Here is a 21,210-nt window from a genome sequence, read left to right as displayed (position 1 = left end):
TTTTCGATCCCTTGCTAAGGGACATGCAACCAAATATTAGTGGGGGTGACTATATTGAACCCTGTGTTGATTAGAGAGAATCCCCACTAAATTCAAAGCTGTGCACCCAGTTCTTGTTTTGCAAATTTTCTTTACAGCTGTGTGTTGTATAATCATATCTGCTTGGAAAAGTATGGCTCAAATAATTAAAGTTTATTGATTTTCATGCTTATGGTGCCCATTCTTGCAGCCCCAAGTGCTCCAAAACGTCATGTATGCACGCAGATATCATGTGCTCCTTTGCTCTCAAAATTCAGGTATTGACTTACCATGGCTAGGCATGGTGGACATAGAAATGTGGTTCCTGTTCAACTTATTCAGGAAGTTAGGTTTTGATATGTAAAATACTGGATGTATTTATTGTTTTTTCTCACTAGACCTTCTATTCTTTCTTTTTTTTTAGCCCAAGCAGCGCACCTCCCTGTCTTCTTCTCTGGATGTCCAAAGGCCTGTCAACCACAGCTGTGAACCCAGTGAGGTGAGCTCTTCTCTGGGCTATGCCAGCTTCAGCACCAGTCCTCCTGCCAGTCCTCCTCTCAGCCCGAATCAGGAGGACTCTACAGGCTCCAACGACGACTGTCAGCTCACAGGTACAACATCGGTGTCGATATTTTTAATTAAGCTTCACATCGCCTAATGAATAGTGTAATTAGGCGACGTGAAGGCTGTAGATGGTAGCTTTCACCTTTGTCAAGTACAGCAGTGTATCTTAAGATAATTATTTTCACTGGGGGATGTCTGAGGACTACAATGTCTAGATCCAGATGGAATAAATGAGGATGGACGAGGTGTTTGGAAAAAACATTGAAACTAGTACACTCAATATGTTTACCCATCTGCTGACTTACTGATTGGGTTTTAGGTCAATAGTTTAAATGACTTTTGGCTTCAAGGGTGACATATATTTCATTGCTAATGCTGTTGTTGTTTCATTGAATCTTCAATGGCAGAGTGCACATAGAAGCTAATCTCTTCCAGCCTGAGGACCAAATGAGAATTTATTCCGTTTGCCCTTGGTGCCAGGGAATTGAAATCATATTTCTGCTCCTGTCACACAGGAAGGTAAGCCCAAGAGGCAGGCAAACATCGTACAGGCAGAAATCAGATTATAAAGAACAAACAACTGGCCTTAGATGGACAGTGGAGGCTTCAGAAAGCTTACCATTCTTACTGGATAATTTAGTGGGGAATTAGAGATTATTTTCAGACTAATCAAAAAAATAGAAAAATGTAATGTTGCTTCCAGAAGAAGAGAAAACTCGTATTACAGTGCCTTGCAAAAGTACTCGGCCCCCTTGAACTTTTCAACCTTTTGCCACATTTCAGGCTTCAAAGATAAAGATATAAAATTCTAATTTTTTGTGAAGAATCAACAACAAGTGGGACACAATCGTGAAGTGGAATTAAATTAATTGGATGTGTCAAACTTTTTTAACAAATAAAAAACTGAAAAGTGGGGCGTGCAATATTATTTGGCCCCTTTACTTTCAGTGCAGCAAACTCACTCCAGAAGTTCAGTGAGGATCTCTGAATGATCCAATGTTGTCCCAAATGACTGATGATGATTAATAGAATCCACCTGTGTGTAATCAAGTCTCCGTATAAATGCACCTGCTCTGTGATAGTCTCAGGGTTCTGTTCAAAGCGCAGAGAGCATCATGAAGACCAAGGAACACACCAGGAAGGTCCGAGATACTGTTGTGGAGAAGTTTAAAGCCGGATTTGGATACAAAAAGATTTCCCAAGCTTTAAACATCCCAAGGAGCACTGTGCAAGCAATCATATTGAAATGGAAGGAGTATCAGACCACGGCAAATCTACCAAGACCCGGCCGTCCCTCTAAACTTTCATCTCGAACAAGGAGAAGACTGATCAGAGATGCAGCCAAGAGGCCCATGATCACTCTGGATGAACTGCAGAGATCTACAGCTGAGGTGGGAGAGTCTGTCCATAGGACAACAATCAGTCGTACACTGCACAAATCTGGCCTTTATGGAAGAGTGGCAAGAAGAAAGCCATTTCTCAAAGATATCCATAAAAAGTCTCGTTTAAAGTTTGCCACAATCCACCTGGGAGACACACCAAACATGTGGAAGAAGGTGCTCTGGTCAGATGAAACCAAAATCAAACTGTTTGGCCACAATGCAAAACGATATGTTTGGCATAAAAGCAACACAGCTCACCACCCTGAACACACCATCCCCACTGTCAAACATGGTGGTGGCTGCATCATGGTTTGGGCCTGCTTTTCGTCAGCAGGGACAGAGAAGATGGTCAAAATTGATGGGAAGATGGATGGGGCCAAATACAGGACCATTCTGGAAGAAAACCTGTTGGAGTCTGAAAGAGACCTGAGACTGGGACGGAGATTTATCTTCCAACAAGACAATGATCCAAAACATAAAGCCAAATCTACAATGGAATGGTTCACAAATAAACGTACCCAGGTGTTGGAATGGCCAAGTCAAAGTCCAGACCTGAATCCAATCGAGAATCTGTGGAAAGAGCTGAAGACTGCTGTTCCCGAACGCTCTCCATCCAAACCTCACTGAGGTTGAGCTGTTTTGCAAGGAAGAATGGGCAAGAATTTCAGTCTCTCGATGTGTAAAACTGATAGAGACAAACCCCAAGCGACTTGCAGCTGTAATTGCAGCAAAGGGTGGCGCTAGAAAGTATTAACGCAAGGGGGCCGAATAATATTGCACGTCCCACTTTTCAGTTTTTTATTTGTTAAACAACTTTGACACATCCAATAAATTTCATTCCACTTCACGATTGTGTCCCACTTGTTGTTGATTCTTCACAAACTATTAGAATTTTATATCTTTATGTTTGAAGCCTAAAATGTGGCAAGAGGTTGACAAGTTCAAGGGGGCCGAGTACTTTCGCAAGGCACTGTAACTACACTCAGGAGCTATAGTGATCACTGATTAACCAAGCTAGTTAGTTTTATCTAATCTCAAGAAGTAAAGCTTAGGGGATTCAGAAGTCAGAATTCCTAAAAGGTCTATACATTCTCCACCACAACAGAGACATTTCTCCTCTAACCCACTTCTACAAACAAAGAATGATGTCTGTCAATTTATTGGCCAAAAATGTTTTAATCAGAAATAAAAAAGAAAAAGATTTAATTTTTAGAATTCAAAAATAACTGTTAAAATGTTCAGTGTGCTATATAGTGTTTTTCTATTAATTAATTCATATTAAGAAATTAACAGCTACCAGTTTGACTGGTCCACGTTGTTGATTGAGAAAAACTTATTTTGTAGTTCTTGTAAAGGTTTTTCAGGGTTAAATCCTTTAGAAAAATCTGTTCAGCTGAAAAAATAGATAACACGATTGTTCTCCAAAGGGAAACTTTACTACAAATCTTAAAATGAAGGTTTAAAAACAACAGCAAAAACAGTTCTGTTTCCTTAGTGGGAAGTCCTTTCTTCTGTCATAGCAGATAAAGTGTTGTTGGTTCCATCTAATGATGCTTGTTCTCCCCTGCTGAGTTTCAGGGTTTCGTCTCAAAATGGAATAGAAGCAGGAATGACATGAGGTGGTTTCAGCAACAGCTTAATGATTAAGTCAGTCATCTTTGAGCTGCACATAAGCACTTTTCAGTGCATCTAATACAGAAACAAATTAAAAAAAATCTGAAATATTGCCAAGCAACAGATTTCCTTTCTGATCAGGAACCTTTGCTTCACTGTCAGATTACTTCTGACCTTCATGTCATTAGTGTCATTTCCTTCTGGGGCTGCTTGTGTTACCATAGCAGTAGGACTCTTTGTTGTCATGGCGAAGTAGTGGCCTTGGTTACACTCGTTGGCAAGTGACGTAATCATTAGTACTTCCGTCTCTCACCTGGCTTTTAGTCCAGCTGTCCCTCACACCCACTGCTATCGTGCACAAACAGAGGAGTGGGAGCAGGGGAAGTCCACCCACCAGGAGTGTGTGTGCGCGTGTGTGGATGCTTGTTTTATCCTGCAGTTCAGAGGCCCTGCTAGACTTTGATCAGTGTGGGGCCTGAAATGAACCAAACACATACATCAATCTACAGGTGTGTGTGCATCAAACACACTGAATTAAAAAGAGTGAAACCTTGAGACATCTCCAGCGTTTTTCCTCTTTGAAGTACTGCAGGACTATTTGTGCAACTTGTTATATATCCCCCAAGAACCTTCTCTCCTCTTGGCTTGATATTGATGTTTTCTGAGGAGCATATATTGCTCAATGTCAAACTTTTCCTGTTCTCAATTTCAACGTTTAGCTTTCTTTTCCATAGGCATATATTAGAAAAAAATACATTCCAATTTCCACTAAAGCAGCTCTTAATCCCTTGTAACCTGTAATAGCATTATTGCGTCTTTGGTGTATCGCTCTGTGTTTTGTTCTGTATTCAGTAAATGGGCTCTTTGAATATGCTAATTTAGCTCTGCTTACATCCCTCATGCTTTATCCATCAGCACTCTCTCAGACTCTCCTTCCATGATAGAAAGCGAGAGCTGAGCTCCCACAACTAAGAAAACATCAATGTAAAATAATGACATGCACTTTCGGTGATGGTGGGAATCAGAGCTACAACTGCTTTGATACAATGTCTTTGTTAATTCTTGGTGGCCGTGTCCAACACAAGTGACAGAAATGTCAAAGTAGAGCAGGACAAATAAAATTAAAAACAATTTATGAAAAATATTTAGAGATGCCCTTTGAGACGTACAGTGTGATTTGTTCCACATTGATTAATTTAAATAAGTAGATCATTTTTCATAAGTATATAAAAACTCAACATTGTAGACTATTGTCTGAGGTAGTCTGGAAAAGCTTGAAATGCAGAGTAGTTTCCTCTAAAATCTAACCTTACATCTATCCCTCTGTCAGTTTAGCCAGAGGTCAGCCGAATGTCTTTTCCAGTCTCAGTGATTAGAAATCATAAGGACCTCGGCAAAAGTGTGGAATTACACTTGAAAAATGTGCAGCAACCCTGCATCTCTTCATTTCATTTGATAAAAGTTGGTGGGGTCCCAACAAGTGTGAAGGATGGGCTTGGTGGCTCCTACACAGTTTGTCAAGCCTGGGCTTAATGCATGTCAGTGTTATACGCATGTCATTGTCCACATGTAGACATGCTGTGTTTTGTTTTTACAACCTCTAAAGTTCAAAAACCAGACTCACACAAGTGAGTTGTTGCAAAACGGAGAAGGCATTTCAGTCCCCTGTCAGAGACGGTGGGATAGTCCTTTCTTATTCATAGCCAGGGAGAGAGCCTCAAAGTTCAGTTTTAAATCCCCTAGTTGGTCATCTCAATCATCTCGTCCTGTCACTTTAAGTCCAGACTAGAACCGCCACAAAGGACAAAGGCAAAGGGGTTCCTAACCCGGTTTAAATGTGTGTTTTCAGGGTCAGGGAAATGGTCTTTGAAATATCCTTGGAGGTGCTCCAGGTGAGACAGGATCAATGGAGAGATGGAGCCCAAATCATCACATAACCGTAGCTTTTGGTGAAGTAGTGGGAACATTTCTCCCTCTTGGAGCTTATGTTATATTATTACAAATTATATTTTATAATAGTGATTAAAAAATAATTAGACTATATTAGATTGTATTTGATAATAATGATTAAAAAGAATTATTGTTTAAATGCTCCCCAGCAATAGAAGACAACAAGACAGCCACACTGTACAGGGAAAGAGGGTGTAGTCGTTTTTACATTTTAAAAACAATAAGTTAAACAGAATTAGGTGCTAAAATCTGAAGACCACCTATAGTTTTGTTGAAATGTTTAGGATATCTGTAATAGCTAATCTGTTTTTACAGATGTATTTTGCCAAACTACATCACTTTTTCTAATGTGATAATAACTTTGTTTGTAATGGGAAACAAGAATCAAAGGAAAAAAGTATACTGATATAAAAATATTACCATATGTCATGTATTTCTTCTCTCAACCTCTCTCTCATAGTTGGCTGTCTAAACTTTCTGCACCAGTAATAGATTGGCACTTATTTATTTTTTCCATTTAAGTGTTTTTGCAATATTTCCCTACTCCTCCTCTATTTTCTTGTTTCTCTGCTCATCCCTCCTGCTCTCTCTACTTATTAGCCATGTAAGGCTCATTGTGGGGGTAACCATGGTAACAAGAGGTTAATAGGGAAAAAAAAAAGGAGACTTAGACGGAGCGAACAGAGCAGCGTTACATGTATGTGGGTACAGAAGACATAGTCTCGGGATTCAAAGGATGCCAGTGAAAAAAGCGAGTGGGTGATGGAGAAGAGGAATCTTGTGTTGCAGAGGGTGGCGGGGGGAAATGAAATGTGAGAATTAAAAATGAGGACAAGGAAGTGAGGGATCATTTTTGTTATTCTGCACACTATATAAGGTATTTCCTTCCTTTCCTTGCCTTCACATCTGTATCTCCTTTTATTTTCATCCCTAAAAGCCATAAACCATTCTCTCACACTAATCTAACAATATACACAATGAGCCCCCCGACTACAACCCCCAGCCCTGCAGCAGTTTACGCCTGTGTCAGCCACCTGCGTAGGCTGCTGGACAAAAAGTAGCCCTATTTATAACCCAATCTATCACCAGGGCTGCTGTTTTCCTACATAACTCAGCTTTATGCAATCCTGGTCACAGACATCTCCTCAGTACAGAGTACAAAATGCAATGCAGTGTTTATACAGAAGCAGTTGCAGTCCATGAATTATGGAGTACCCCCCTTCAATAAGTCGGTGACAAACATGCACCAACCTGCAGGTGTTAATTTGCTTACTTGGAAACAGTTTAGTTGCTTAAAACGTCACAACTTTGTGTGGGCTTATTATTTTTGTCTGTTTTTGAGCAGCATTTTTCCAATTTAAAAATATACAGGTTCAATTTTAGTTTTTAAATCTAGACAACTTATTGAGTCACCTTGAGACTCCACAGATTGTTTCTTCCACTTTCACTTTACTTTTTTTATTCACATGCTTGGCTGCATCGATACCAGCTGTTTTTCTGTCAAAGTTCCTTATTAACTGGAAAAACATTTAACAACGGATCTTTGATTTAAAGTGTTTAAGAAGTTTTATCTGAACCAATGGAGAACAGACAAGAACTAAAAGGATGATTCAATTCTAAGATTTGGCATTTTTTATCAGTGATGCAGTGGATTACATCTGTTATATGTTCACATTGTTCCCGGGGGGAAACAAATATGTGTTTTACATTGTTGAAACTGACCCATTTTAGATAAAGATGGACAAGAATGTAAAACATGCTTTTGCCTCAGCTCATTTTTACACTCATCAAAGCCTTATAATACAAATGATCTGGCTTTATAGTTAAATATAAACTCTGGCTAATGTCAGGGCGTATATGCAGTCTGGAAAGATACAGAGTATGGAAAACAGTTTGTAATCACAGAATTTCTTCCGATCTGAGTAATCTAAAAATGTTTTATCTCCATCAGCCATCTATAATTTATCAGTTCTTCAGTCCATTATTCATTCATTCATATATCCTGTTGTGGAATAATTTGTTTAAGTTATTTCATATTTAATTGAATAATCAGTCTGCCCAATATGACAGTGCTATTAGAACAATAGCACTGGCATTCCCAAAACAGCAAAATTGGCAGACATATGGAATAAATCACAACTTCTCTCCAAAATGTAAAAATTTAACATAAAAAATTCAACTCCAAATTAAAATATTTTAATTACCAAACTCTTCACTTGGCTAGAACAATACAACTACCAAACAGAATAAGGGAAGCTAATGAACTATATACAAATAAAATAAAAAGCGGACCAATAAGATTCATGCAATGATGTCACAGTTCAGTGTGGGTATTAATGTTTGAGAACCAAGGGTTATTTTGAGGAATTTGGAAATGAGATCAAATCAGTTTTAGAACTAACAAGTATTGGTTTGTGTTCAAACAACCAGTTACAATGGAAATCAGAATGAAAAGACATTATAAAAAAATATTTCAAAGAATGATTTGCCAAATTAGAAATCATTAACCTTTTTGGATAATTTATTCTTAATGTTGTTTTTATTAGCCACCAGTATTTTAGTAAAATAATATTTAAGGAAATGTTATTTGACAAATTAGAAATAATCCATTTCAATTAATCTTAATGTTGTTAACTAGCCATCACACACAGTAATGGACTACAAAAATGGCGGGGAGGAAAGTCTATGGACTCTATGGATTTGACCTTCCTGGCGCTACCATTAGGAGTTAGCGGTTTACCTGACAAAGGTAATAGCCTATTTAGCAACTCTTTTAGTTTCACATGTGCTTAAAATATAATTAATAAAAATATTAATGTGTATACGACCACCAGCAGCTCGGCATGGCTGATCTGTGTTTAAACCTCTCATTGAAATGAAGTTTGTTTTAACTTTAAAACACAAAACAGAACATATAGAATATCCTCAAGGCTAAGAAGCCTAGTCGCATAAGCATTCAAATTGTCTAGCTTTTACCACCACAACCAAAACAAAACACCATGAAATTAGCAATTTTTAGGTTGTTTCATCCTAAACTAGTTTCTCTGCCCAGACACTACCTCTTACGTGAATTGTTCTGATGAACAGAAATTAAGAAGGTCCAAAGGGTGTAGAGTTGGGTTGCAAAGGTGATAAAGAAAACTGCTTTCGGTAGCAGCTTGGGGTAGCTTATGCTCTGTAGACCGGTGTCGGCATGCAGGAAAGTGTACAATGCTGGCAGTTCTGATGCTGTCCTCTCTCAGGGCAGTGGAAGAAGGAAAGCTCCTTCATTCAACATTATTAGAGACACCCTCTCTTTAGGGGGGGACCTCTGACTCAGATTCCTTTTCTCCCAAAGCTCAGACAGAAAGGTTTAGGACAGCTTGTCTTAATTACCCCATTAGGTTAGAGGATGGATGCACACACAGCAGGCTATATTGTAACATTGACACTTTGGCCACAGTTTGGACATTTTCACTTCGGGATATACTCACTTTTGTTGTCAGCGGTTTAGCCATTAATGGCTTTGTGTCGAGTTATTTTGGGTGAACGGCAAATTTACACTGTCATGCACAATGTACTGACTACTTTACATTGTATCAAAGTGTCAAATCTTCAGTGTTGTCTAATGAAAAGATACGGTATTAAAAAAATGTGAGGGGTGTACCTACTTTTGTGACATACTGTTTCACAGAATAGCCCTGATCTAAAAAGTGTTACCTTTTAAATGATTTTTTTATTACCATGTTAGACCAAATGTTGTACCCAATAGTTTTCTCTTTGTTCATAGCTAAACATTAATGCATCTCAGGTAGTCACTTTCAGTTGCAACTAAGCACACCGAAGCTAAACCAATCAATGATCTTTATCAATTAAGTAGCCTTTAGTAGCTAAACAATAATAAGCGTTGTGTGTTTGCTTGAACCACATGTTATATACAGGTCCTTCTCAAAATATTAGCATATTGTGATAAAGTTCATTATTTTCCATAATGTCATGATGAAAATTTAACATTCATATATTTTAGATTCATTGCACACTAATTGAAATATTTCAGGTCTTTTATTGTCTTAATATGGATGATTTTGGCATACAGCTCATGAAAACCCAAAATTCCTATCTCACAAAATTAGCATATTTCATCCGACCAATAAAAGAAAAGTGTTTTTAATACAAAAAACGTCAACCTTCAAATAATCATGTACAGTTATGCACTCAATACTTGGTCGGGAATCCTTTTGCAGAAATGACTGCTTCAATGCGGCGTGGCATGGAGGCAATCAGCCTCTGGCACTGCTGAGGTCTTATGGAGGCCCAGGATGCTTCGATAGCGGCCTTTAGCTCATCCAGAGTGTTGGGTCTTGAGTCTCTCAACGTTCTCTTCACAATATCCCACAGATTCTCTATGGGGTTCAGGTCAGGAGAGTTGGCAGGCCAATTGAGCACAGTGATACCATGGTCAGTAAACCATTTACCAGTGGTTTTGGCACTGTGAGCAGGTGCCAGGTCGTGCTGAAAAATGAAATCTTCATCTCCATAAAGCTTTTCAGCAGATGGAAGCATGAAGTGCTCCAAAATCTCCTGATAGCTAGCTGCATTGACCCTGCCCTTGATAAAACACAGTGGACCAACACCAGCAGCTGACACGGCACCCCAGACCATCACTGACTGTGGGTACTTGACACTGGACTTCTGGCATTTTGGCATTTCCTTCTCCCCAGTCTTCCTCCAGACTCTGGCACCTTGATTTCCGAATGACATGCAGAATTTGCTTTCATCCGAAAAAAGTACTTTGGATCACTGAGCAACAGTCCAGTGCTGCTTCTCTGTAGCCCAGGTCAGGCGCTTCTGCCGCTGTTTCTGGTTCAAAAGTGGCTTGACCTGGGGAATGCGGCACCTGTAGCCCATTTCCTGCACACGCCTGTGCACGGTGGCTCTGGATGTTTCTACTCCAGACTCAGTCCACTGCTTCCGCAGGTCCCCCAAGGTCTGGAATCGGCCCTTCTCCACAATCTTCCTCAGGGTCCGGTCACCTCTTCTCGTTGTGCAGCGTTTTCTGCCACACTTTTTCCTTCCCACAGACTTCCCACTGAGGTGCCTTGATACAGCACGCTGGGAACAGCCTATTCGTTCAGAAATGTCTTTCTGTGTCTTACCCTCTTGCTTGAGGGTGTCAATAGTGGCCTTCTGGACAGCAGTCAGGTCGGCAGTCTTACCCATGATTGGGGTTTTGAGTGATGAACCAGGCTGGGAGTTTTAAAGGTCTCAGGAATCTTTTGCAGGTGTTTAGAGTTAACTCGTTGATTCAGATGATTAGGTTCATAGCTCGTTTAGAGACCCTTTTAATGATATGCTAATTTTGTGAGATAGGAATTTTGGGTTTTTATGAGCTGTATGCCAAAATCATCCGTATTAAGACAATAAAAGACCTGAAATGTTTCAGTTAGTGTGCAATGAATCTAAAATATATGAATGTTAAATTTTCATCATGACATTATGGAAAATAATGGACTTTATCACAATATGCTAATATTTTGAGAAGGACCTGTACATACTGATCCACCTTAAGCTCATTAAACTGATGTTGGAATCAAACTCTTATTCTCAAGTTTAATGCAGCCCACCTGCAGCCTTGCAACAACTCAACATAAATGCATCACTTTAAAAGCATTCTTTTATTTTGGAAGACACACCTACAAATATCCTAGCAAAAGTACTAAAATGTAGTGTTCTCAATGGAAGGGCAACACCATTTGGCAGGATGTCACGTCTCAGTTATAAATTGGAACTATACCTTGCTACCTTTGGTCAGTATCAAACTCTGTAATTAACCTCTAATTATTTTAACAGTTTTGTGCACCTTTTGTGCACATGGTCTGATTCAGCTGACACCTGAAATAATTGTCCTAACAAGGGGGGTTTGGGACTTTTGTGTTTTCTTAATGTTTAACATGAAGGTCAGTTGCATCAAGTCACATTTAAAGCTGATGCATTGTTAGGCAATGCTTAAATACGCCTATGAGATACACTTTGCAATGACCAAAACAAGTTTGACCTGTCTAGAATGGGACTGAAGGTGTCCTATGGTACAGTGAGTGATTGCATTAGTTCTAAAGTGTTGGAGAGCTCTAGGTTCAGAAGTGGGTCTTCATGGATTTTCCAACTATTTCAAAATATTTTCAAACTAGCTCTTCAGCGACCCAGCCTGTCAATTCCTGGTCCAGTCTATGCATCATTGTGTAGTTCTCTTTCGGTATTTTCTGGTTTAGTTTTTAAAAGGAAGGTCCAGCATGATGATAAGTCAAGTTGAAAGCTCCCAACACAAAAGAAGCTCACACAGTCAAACTCAGTTCAGAATAACGAAAAATATAGTGAAATGTACAGTGAATGTACAGTAAACCGTTATAAGGTTGGAGAGTTTGCAGTGAAGGAGCCATCTGTTAGGAATGTATTGTTAAGAAGTTTCGAGTTTCATACATAGCAATAAATTGGTTTGTTCTTAAAGGTTTAAAAGCATCGCAAGGTGTTACTATATGAAGAACATCTCCAACTTGATTGAGCTCAGCTGTGCTTAAGAAGAAGCCAAGAGTTTATTTATAGTTGCTTTTTTATATAACGGCTGATAACTGCCTTGAAATGAGAGCTGCATAAAAAAACTGTCATTGCGGCCGAATACATTTAACTCCCACCATTCCTTTCTGTCTCACACCAGCACAAATGTAATTTCACTGACACCAATGAGAGACATCCGTCACTCTTCAAGGGGCTTGCAATGTGTGTTACCACAGGAGACAAGCCTGTTGTTGCAATAAACTGGAGTCAGAAATGAAAGAGCGAATTCAGCGTGTGGAAAGTGGCTCCCCTCGACCTTAAGGCTGGCTTTAAATACATACAAGCTATCAGCAATAAAGTAATGCTCTCAGCAGGGAGTTGCTATTTGTAGCTCTGCCTTGCACAGAAAACAGTGGAGCCCAGACTGTTGGTGCATATTACTGTAAAACCACATCTGGTGTCATAAACAGTTTGACCTGAATCAAATTACCAATGCATCTACATTTCTCTTTTAAATATGGTAAAAAATACATTTTTAATGGCTAAAGTGACAAAAAAGGATGGAATTAGATGCAGATTTGAGAGTTGTGTTTTACATACTGATTAATGAATACCTGGTTCGCATTTTTAGTTAAAATTGTATAATTCCGCTTAGGAGATATTTATGGTGCCTTTTGCAGCTGTATGGGTCTAAAATCTAAAAAAGACCAACACAGAAATTACAAAAAAAAAACTGATGGAACAAACTAAACTGTGACAACAGGGAAGGGAGAGCAGTTTGTTTAAAATACGTTTTAAATAAATATCAGTTAACTACAATTGATTCTTTGTCCACAATAGAGGTTTTGTTGGTAAGGGGCTGCAAACACTGTAAAAAAGGAATCTTAACTTTTAATAACTCTTATTCTGTTTTTACTCAGCAGAAAATAAGTAAAAATGTCAAGTATGAATAAATAACATAGGCTTGTCCTGCTACTTAGATTTGCAGCTATTTTTCAATCTGAAAAAAAAAAGAGTAAACAATAGTTGAGTGTAGTTGTACATTTACCTTGGTAGACCACAAATTAAGTTCAGGATGTAATGTTTTTAAATTCACCCTCTATATAAGCTGCTGTCATTGTGTATAGTGCCACATTTGTTGGTGTATCTAAAAAGGCGATTTTGTTGTTAGGCAAAAATGTCCATGGAGTTTTCTTGTTACTTAAGGTGTGCTAAAGTTTTGTAAAGTGCATTTCTATTGGTTTAAGGAGTGCATTTACAGTATTACTTTGTAAGAACAGAGTAAGTTGCTGCGGTGACACCATCTCTTTTTTCTTCTTTTTTTGTCTTTAATCACTGGACCACCTGGGGCTGAAAGTTCAATGCTCTGTTTACACGTTATGAGCACCTCGAAGTGCTCAAATAGTTGTTAGCTCAAACAGGGAAAAAAAAATTTAACCCCTTTGACATTTTTAACCATTACATCCATTAGGCATGCTAACGTGAGTTCATCTGTGGCAGTGCAGACAGAGCATCTGCATAACTTAGAAGGAGGTTGTGAAACTGCTTTATCAGGTCATTGCTGAGATGATTTAATAACTTTTACATATGTTATTTAAATGTGACATCTGAATTGTGGCACTCACACTAAGAAATGTTCTAACATGTCCCAAAATTCCCTGGCAGCTTGGCTTAGCTAGTGATCAGATTAAGGAAGACAGATACGCAGTAGTGTGATGGAGAATTAAATTCACCCTTTATACAAGCATTTGCTTATAGAAATCTGAGCATTCCAACAAAATTACCCAAACGAAGGTGTTGAATAACCTTTTTATGTCATCAAAACTTAGCTATTAAAAAGAACCGCTGTTTTTCTGTTCAGTTTAACTGAATTACTGTGTCGTGCCAATTCACAACAAACGTTATCTCAAGACACTTCACTAGAAAAACAGGTCCCAGTTTCAATAACACATATTCCTAATACTATATACAATAAAAGATAATCTAATTCAAGTTATCATGTCAGTTGGTCAAAAGTTACCTATTTAAATCATGTCTGACTTAACTGCACTTATATTTTATATAAGCTGCTATTGGCTCTGATTAATTTAAAATAACATGTTTAATGGAAATCTTCTGCGTGCTTCTTGAAAGTAATTTTGTGGTCTTTTGGATAATTAATGTGACATTTCCAACAACCCTCAAAGGGATGATTTCCTGGCTCTCATGTTAACTTAACTTTCTTGTTACCTTTTACATTTTCTCAGAGCAACAACTCTTGAGTGCAATCAATCAGTCATCATGTGATGTCACATCATCTGGATGTTGGTTTGTTAACACTTCCCTGCAGTAACTGATGCTTGTTTTAGCTCCTACAGTACCGACTACATGTAGCTCAGCCTTTCTTCTGACTGACAGCTCAGATATTGCTCTGTAGTTTTTAATAACAGTCGCTGTGCTGCCACATGAGATGCAGTGACGAACACATCCCTATCAGATGTTTGGATCATCTCCCAGGTCCTTCTGCTGCCAAGCAAAGGAAAAAACAACTCTGTGTATGAGGCGATGGTGTGTTTTTCTTTATTCTCTGTAGCTGCATGTGCATTCCTTTGAGGCCTTTTCAACAAAAAAAGGGGACTTGATGGTGATGTGGCATGACTGCTTCTAAACTTTTTATGCTTAAGTTTATTGAATTTTTCTGTGGAAATTTGGGGTACTCTGTGCCCTTTTAGTCTGTGTCAAAATAAATACTGAAAGAGGCGTTGTTACATTTTTGATAACCTGTCTTTGATACTCAAGTTTTAGGTACCTAACTTGATTATGTGAGGACTTACTTTGACAGTTTGAACGTCATTTTCACCCTGTTTTCTATCCTTCCTATTTCCACATGCTTCCACTTGGTCTCTCCTACATGCCTCATGTCATTCAGATCTTCATTCTGTCAATCCCTTTATACTCTGGACACTTCCTCTACCTCTCCATTGGTCAATCTCTGCTCATCATTCCTTGTTTTGAATTCTCTTTCTGCCCTTCACTTTAACTTCTTTTAAAATTTCAGCCTATTGCAACAGATTGTTTTTGCATGGCTTATTTACCTTTCTCTCAAATTAGTTTTGTGCATGTTGTAAAAATTTAAAATAAAAACGGCTCAATCAGTTTCTCCCTTTTCCTCTTTCCTTTTTTTGTTCCATGTTCTTTGTATTAATTTTGTCAGCTTTACAACATTAAAAGAGGCATTTATCACAAGGCGACAATGTCTTTACATTTTGGAAAATTAATTTGAAGAATAAAACATAAGATCATCTTTGATTTGCCCTTTTTAAACATCTTTTCTTTCTTTTTTATTATAACTTTATTCTATAAAGCAGTTCCTCTGAATTAAAAATCACAATTGAATAGATTTAACATACTAGAATGAGCTAGTAAAAATGCAGAAAGTATTGGGTCCAAGCCAAACATGTATTTTGCATTTTTACAGATAAGCAAGGAATAAGGGATTCCATGTGTTAGAAACAAAAAGAATGTCACATCATTTGATAAAAATTAAAATTGTCAATCCAAAGTGGGTTTAATCTAAAGTCACTGAGAAATTTGTGCTGAAAAACTGATGCATCAGGCTAGTCCAATCTGCAGAAATGTCATTGCAGCAACTCAAAATGGTACTCAGTAGTTTCTATGGCCCCTATGTTTTTGCATGCATGCTTGACAATGTAGGGGCATGCTCCTTATGAGATGGCGGATGGTGTCCAGGGGTATCTCCTCCCAGATCCTGACCAGGGCATCACTGAGAACCTGGACAGTCTGAAGTTGTCCCAGAGATGTTCTATTGGATTTCATCCTGATACCTAATGGCAGTCAGGGTGTTGTCGGTGATCCCACCACCTAACTGATCACGCAAAACAATGTTGCAGGCAGCATAACGTTCACTGCAGCTGGTCCAGACCCTTTCACATCTGTAACATGAGCTCAGAGAGAACCTGCTCTCATCTGTGGAAAGAACAGGGCACAAGTGCCAAACCTGCCAATTCCCATGTTCTCTGGCAAATGCCAGTCGAGGTCCATGGTGCCAGACAGTAAGAACATGTCCTTCTAGAGGATGTCGGGCCCTCTGCCAGCCTCATGAAGTCTGTTTCTAATGGTTTGGTCAGAGACATTCCCACTTTTTAAGGCTCTGGCAGTACTTATCCTATTCCTCCTTGCACAAAGGAGCAGGACCTGACGGCCCTCTCCAGCTCTCCTAAAGTAACTGCCTTCCTCCTGAAATCTCCTCCATGAAACTGTACTGGAAAACAAAGCAAATCTTCTGGCAAAGGCAAGTATTGATGTGCCAGCCTGATAGAGTTGGACTGCCTGTGTAACCTCTGTAGGATCCAGATATTGCCTCATGCAACCAGTAGTGACAAAGACCCTGGTCAAATGCAAAACTACTGAAAACCAGTCAAAAAAATAAAATAAAATGAGGGAAGAAATGTCTGAGCTCCACTCATAACATCATTCCTATTTTTGGGGTCGTCTCATTGTTGCCCATGTGCACATACTGTTAATGTAATTAACATCAAAACAGCTGACACTGTTTAACAACCCCCTTTGTCAGATCAATATTCCAGATGTTTAACTTACTTGATATTATACTCTGATTAAAGTGTTACTTTACCTTTTTTGAGCAGTGTAGTATTTATTAGACCTACTCCCTCAAAAAGCCAGAAATTTACTACAGAAAAAAAAAAAAACAATATCAGTGCAGCATTGCTTCTTCTAATTTTTTCTTGGTGTGATGTACCACCTTCGCATCAACAGCTTTAAAGCCCAAAAGAATACTGAAAATTAAAAGGGAGGGGCGTCTTTGCTCTTAATGGCCATAGTGCAAATGATTTGTGCTGTCAACATAATAACTTGCTCTGGATTGATGCAACATTTACTGCAGAACCATTCCTTAACAGGAGGTATTGCCATGGCAGAAAGTATATTGTTAACCAGTTGGCATAACCGCAAAAGAAGAAGCATACAAACAGTACAACCCCTGGCAAAAATTATGGAGTTACCACTGAATTCAATTCAATTCAGTTTTATTTATATAGCGCCAATTCACAACACATGTTGTCTCAAGGCACTTCACAACAGTCAGGTACATACATTCCTATTAATCCTAACCATTGAACAGTGCAGTCGGAGTTAGCTTTTTATTCAAATTGGATAAAACGTTTTTCTATCTAAGGAAACCCAGCAGATTGCATCCAGTCAGTGACTTGCAGCATTCCCTCCTCCCGGATGAGCATGTAGAGACAGTGGACAGTCACTGGCGTTGATTTTGCAGCAATCCCTCATACTGAGCATGCATGTAGCGACAGTGGAGAGGGAAAACTCCCTTTTAACAGGAAGAAACCTCCAGCAGAACCAGGCTCAGTGTGAGCGGCCATCTGCCACGACAGACTGGGGGTTTGAGAGAACAGAGCAGAGACACAAAAAGAACATAGAAGCACTGATCCAGGAGTACTTTCTATGGGAAGGAAAAGTAAATGTTAATGGATGTAGCTCCTTTAGTCGTTTCACCTAGAAAGAAAGAACAGATAAACTCTGAGCCAGTTTTCAAGGTTAGAGTCTGAAAGAGAGCACATATAATTAGTTACAGTAAAAGCTCAGTCAATTTCCATGTCTAGGAGAGAGAAAGGGTTAAACACTAAAAGACAGGGCTATGTGGATCATCGGTAGAGGGTGAGCATTAAGTTGTTGCCAGCAGAAGCTTGGACGATTCCCCTCTCCAGAAAGGTGTCACAGGCAGACACAGAGCCAGGCCAGGTGTAGCTTCTAGGAAGAGAAAGAGAGAACAAGGTTAATAGCTGAAATAACAGCAAATAATGCAAAATTGGAGAGTAGTGTGAGAATGTAGCGAAGAGGATGAAAGTGGCCGTTAAGTCCTCCAGCAGCCTAAGCCTATAGCAGCATAACTACACAGATAGTTTCAGTTCAGATTATTTAGTTAAACGGCGCTTATTTACAACAATGTCGTCTCAAGGAACCTCACAAAGGGTCCCACTGATGGTCATTGTTATACTAAAAAACACAATGATTGGGATACCTCTCTCTGTCAGACTGATTATAACCATTGGAAAAGAGAAGGGGTCATACAGGTAGCAGAAATGGAGGGTGTGTTTGCACCTCAACCATAACTGAGCCGGTTTAGGCTAAACCTGACTCCCCCTTACTCCAACCAACAGGGAGGGAGGAAGGCTCCCTCCCTGATAACCTAAGCCACTCTAACTATAAGCTTTATCAAAAAGGAAAGTTTTAAGCCTAGCTTTAAAAGTAGATAGGGTGTTCGCCTCACTTACTAAAACTGGGAGCTGGTTCCACTGGAGAGGAGCCTGATAACTAAAGGATCTGCTTCCCATTCTACTTCTAGAGACTCTAGGAACCACCAGGAAACCTGCAGTCTGAGAACAAAGTGCTCTGTTAGGAACATATGGAACAATCAGATCTCTGATGTATGATGGAGCTAGATCATTAAGGGCTTTATATGTGAGGAGGAGAATTTTAAATTCTATTCTGGATTTAACAGGGAGCCAATGAAGGGAAGCTAAAATAGGAGAAATATGATCTCTCTTTTTAATTTTTATCAGAACTCTTGCTGCAGCATTTTGAATCAGCTGAAGGCTTTTAACTGCATTTTGTTGACATCCTGATAGTAAAGAATTACAATAGTCCAGCCTTGAAGTAACAAATGCATGGACTAGTTTTTCAGCGTCACTCCTGGACAGGATATTTCTAATTTTGGCAATGTTACGGAGGTGAAAGAAGGAAATCCTAGAAACCTGTTTAATATGGGATTTAAATGACATGTCCTGGTCAAAAATAACACCAAGGTTTTTTACTTTATTATCAGAGGTCAATTTAATGCCATCCAGGTTAAGTGATTGACTACGCAGTTTCTTTTTTAAAGACTCCGGTCCAATGACGACAACTTCTATCTTGTCTGAATTTAGAAGCAAAAAATTCATAGGGGATGTTTTTCTACCAAAAAAAGAGAAACAAAAATAGGGATGCTTGAAATTGGGAAAACATGGTGGATGCCACTCACTTAGGAAGCATAATACAAAGGGACAGAGTTGTGCTTTTTCTAACATTTGCTTTTGTAGTGACTTCAGACACCCAGATATGTGCCCTTGGGCACAGAAAAAGATGAAGTTTTAATAGGACCTTTGAAATTCCATGGAAGTTAATCACTAAAACAAAAAAAATTACTAATTAGGCTATTTAAGATATTACCTTTTAATCTGAAGTGAGATTAAAAGGTAATATCACTTCAGATTAAAAGGTAATATTTTAATCTGAAGTGAGATTGTAAAGTAAAAGAGAGTGCTTCGTTGTCTGAGCATGCAATACAGATGACTCATCGAAGCAGGATAACCACAGTTAGAACTAATAAAGTTAATTATGCCCATATTCCAGTTCAACGCCTTTCATAACAAGCTTACAGACTGCCTCGTATTTTACAGACGCTCATAAAGAATAGCAGCTTGTTAATCATTATAGTGGTGACCATTATACATCCCTGTTTTCTATATAAATAGAGAAAGCCACGTAAACATATAGACTCAGAGTGGGGAAAGGCCTGGGAAAAGTGAATTAAGATTAAAAGAAAAAAAAAACTGTTTTATATTTTGTTCCAAAAAATAATGACTGGGAAAATTAAAGGTAATGTGCTACAAGGCTGTCTTTTGGGTAGCGTTTTCTGAGTAAATCCAGGCCTGACCAGTTAGGTTTTCCTGATTTCTGAAAATTTGCACTTTTTGTGTTGCATGCGTAGTAAATCATATTCTGCTAATGGCTTATGCCTTTACTGTTTTTAATCCAACAGAACATTTCAACTGGAACCAAAACTACAACTATGCTTTTGCCTAGATTATGTTTTTAGTAACAAAAAAGTTTTACTTTTAATTTAAATAATCCATTCTTTAAAGCACATTTCTGACCTATTGTTACAAGATTATGTAAAATGTCAATTCAAATTCAATTCAAAAATACTTTATTAATCCTGAAGGGAAATTAAATGTTGTAGCTCATATTATTCAGGTTTCTTCAAAGAGCCGTTGTAGATGCTGATGGTTGTGGGCAGGAAGGATCTCCTGTAGAGGTCCGTCTTACAGCAGATCTGAAGAAGCCTCTGACTGAAGACACCCTGTTGCTGTAGGACAGTCTCATGAAGAGGATGCTCAGGGTTCTCCATAATGTTCTTCATTTTATGAAGAATCCTTCTTTGCACAATGATCTCCAGAGGTTCCAGAGGAGTTCCCAGAACAGAGCCAGCTTTCTTTATTAGCTTGTTGAGCTTTTTCAAGTCCCTGTCTCTCATGCTGCTTCCCCAGCAGATGATGATAGAAGAGATCACACTCTCCATAACAGACTTATAGAAGAGATGCAGCATCTTGCTGCAAACACTGAAGGTCCCAAGCTTCCTCAAGAAGTATAGTCTGCTCTGCCCCTTGTTGTAGATGGCTTCGCAGTTGCATCTCCACTCTAGTCTGTTGTCCAGGTGAACACCGACATATTTATACTCCTCCACCACCTCCACTTCTTCTCCCATGATAGAAATAGTGTTTGAACTATTGCCGTTTCTCTTAAAATCTACAATCATCTCCTTTGTTTTAGTCACGTTCAAGATGAGATGATTGTTTCCACACCATGCCACAAAGCAGTCCACCACCTTCCTGTACTCATCTTCTTGTCCATCTCTGATCCACCCCAGAACTGCAGAATCATCCGAGTATTTCTCCAGATGACAGGAGTCTGTCTTGTACTGGAAGTCTGAGGTGTACAGAGTGAAAAGGAATGGTGAGAGTACAGTGCCCTGTGGTGTTCCTGTGCTGCTGACTACCTGGTTAGACTCACAACCCTTCAGTCTCACAAACTGTTGTCTGTTTGTCAGGTAGTCTTTGATCCAGGAGATTGTTTAGGCCTCCAGCTGAGTCTTCTGGAGTTTCTGACTAAGCAAATCAGGTTGAATTGTGTTTAATGCTCTGGAGAAATCAAAGAACATGATCCTCACAGTGCTGCTGGCTTTGTCCAGATGACAGTGGGTTTGTTGAAGCAGATGTATGATGGCATCTTCAACTCCAACTCCACAGCGATAAGCAAACTGAAGAGGTTCTTGATATTTTGTTTTCTTATTCAGGTG

The 21,210-nt window shown here is 39.0% G+C and overlaps 1 protein-coding gene across 10 annotated transcripts in view; it reads left to right on the top strand.

Annotated features, from left to right (window-relative positions):
- Positions 1-21,210, top strand: part of anks1b (ankyrin repeat and sterile alpha motif domain containing 1B) — a 304,218-nt gene that overhangs the window by 186,086 nt on the left and 96,922 nt on the right. For all 10 annotated transcript variants that reach the window (XM_047389441.1, XM_047389442.1, XM_047389440.1 and 7 more), the window contains one exon: positions 443-629. In XM_047389441.1, coding sequence (XP_047245397.1) covers positions 443-629 — 187 coding nt within the window. The remainder of the gene's footprint in view (positions 1-442; positions 630-21,210) is intronic.

The sequence above is a fragment of the Girardinichthys multiradiatus genome, chromosome 17 (assembly GCF_021462225.1).
Source record: "Girardinichthys multiradiatus isolate DD_20200921_A chromosome 17, DD_fGirMul_XY1, whole genome shotgun sequence".
NCBI classification, from domain to species: Eukaryota; Metazoa; Chordata; class Actinopteri; order Cyprinodontiformes; family Goodeidae; genus Girardinichthys; species Girardinichthys multiradiatus.
Note: the sequence above shows the minus strand (reverse complement) of the source record. Positions and strands in the feature narration are given on the sequence as shown.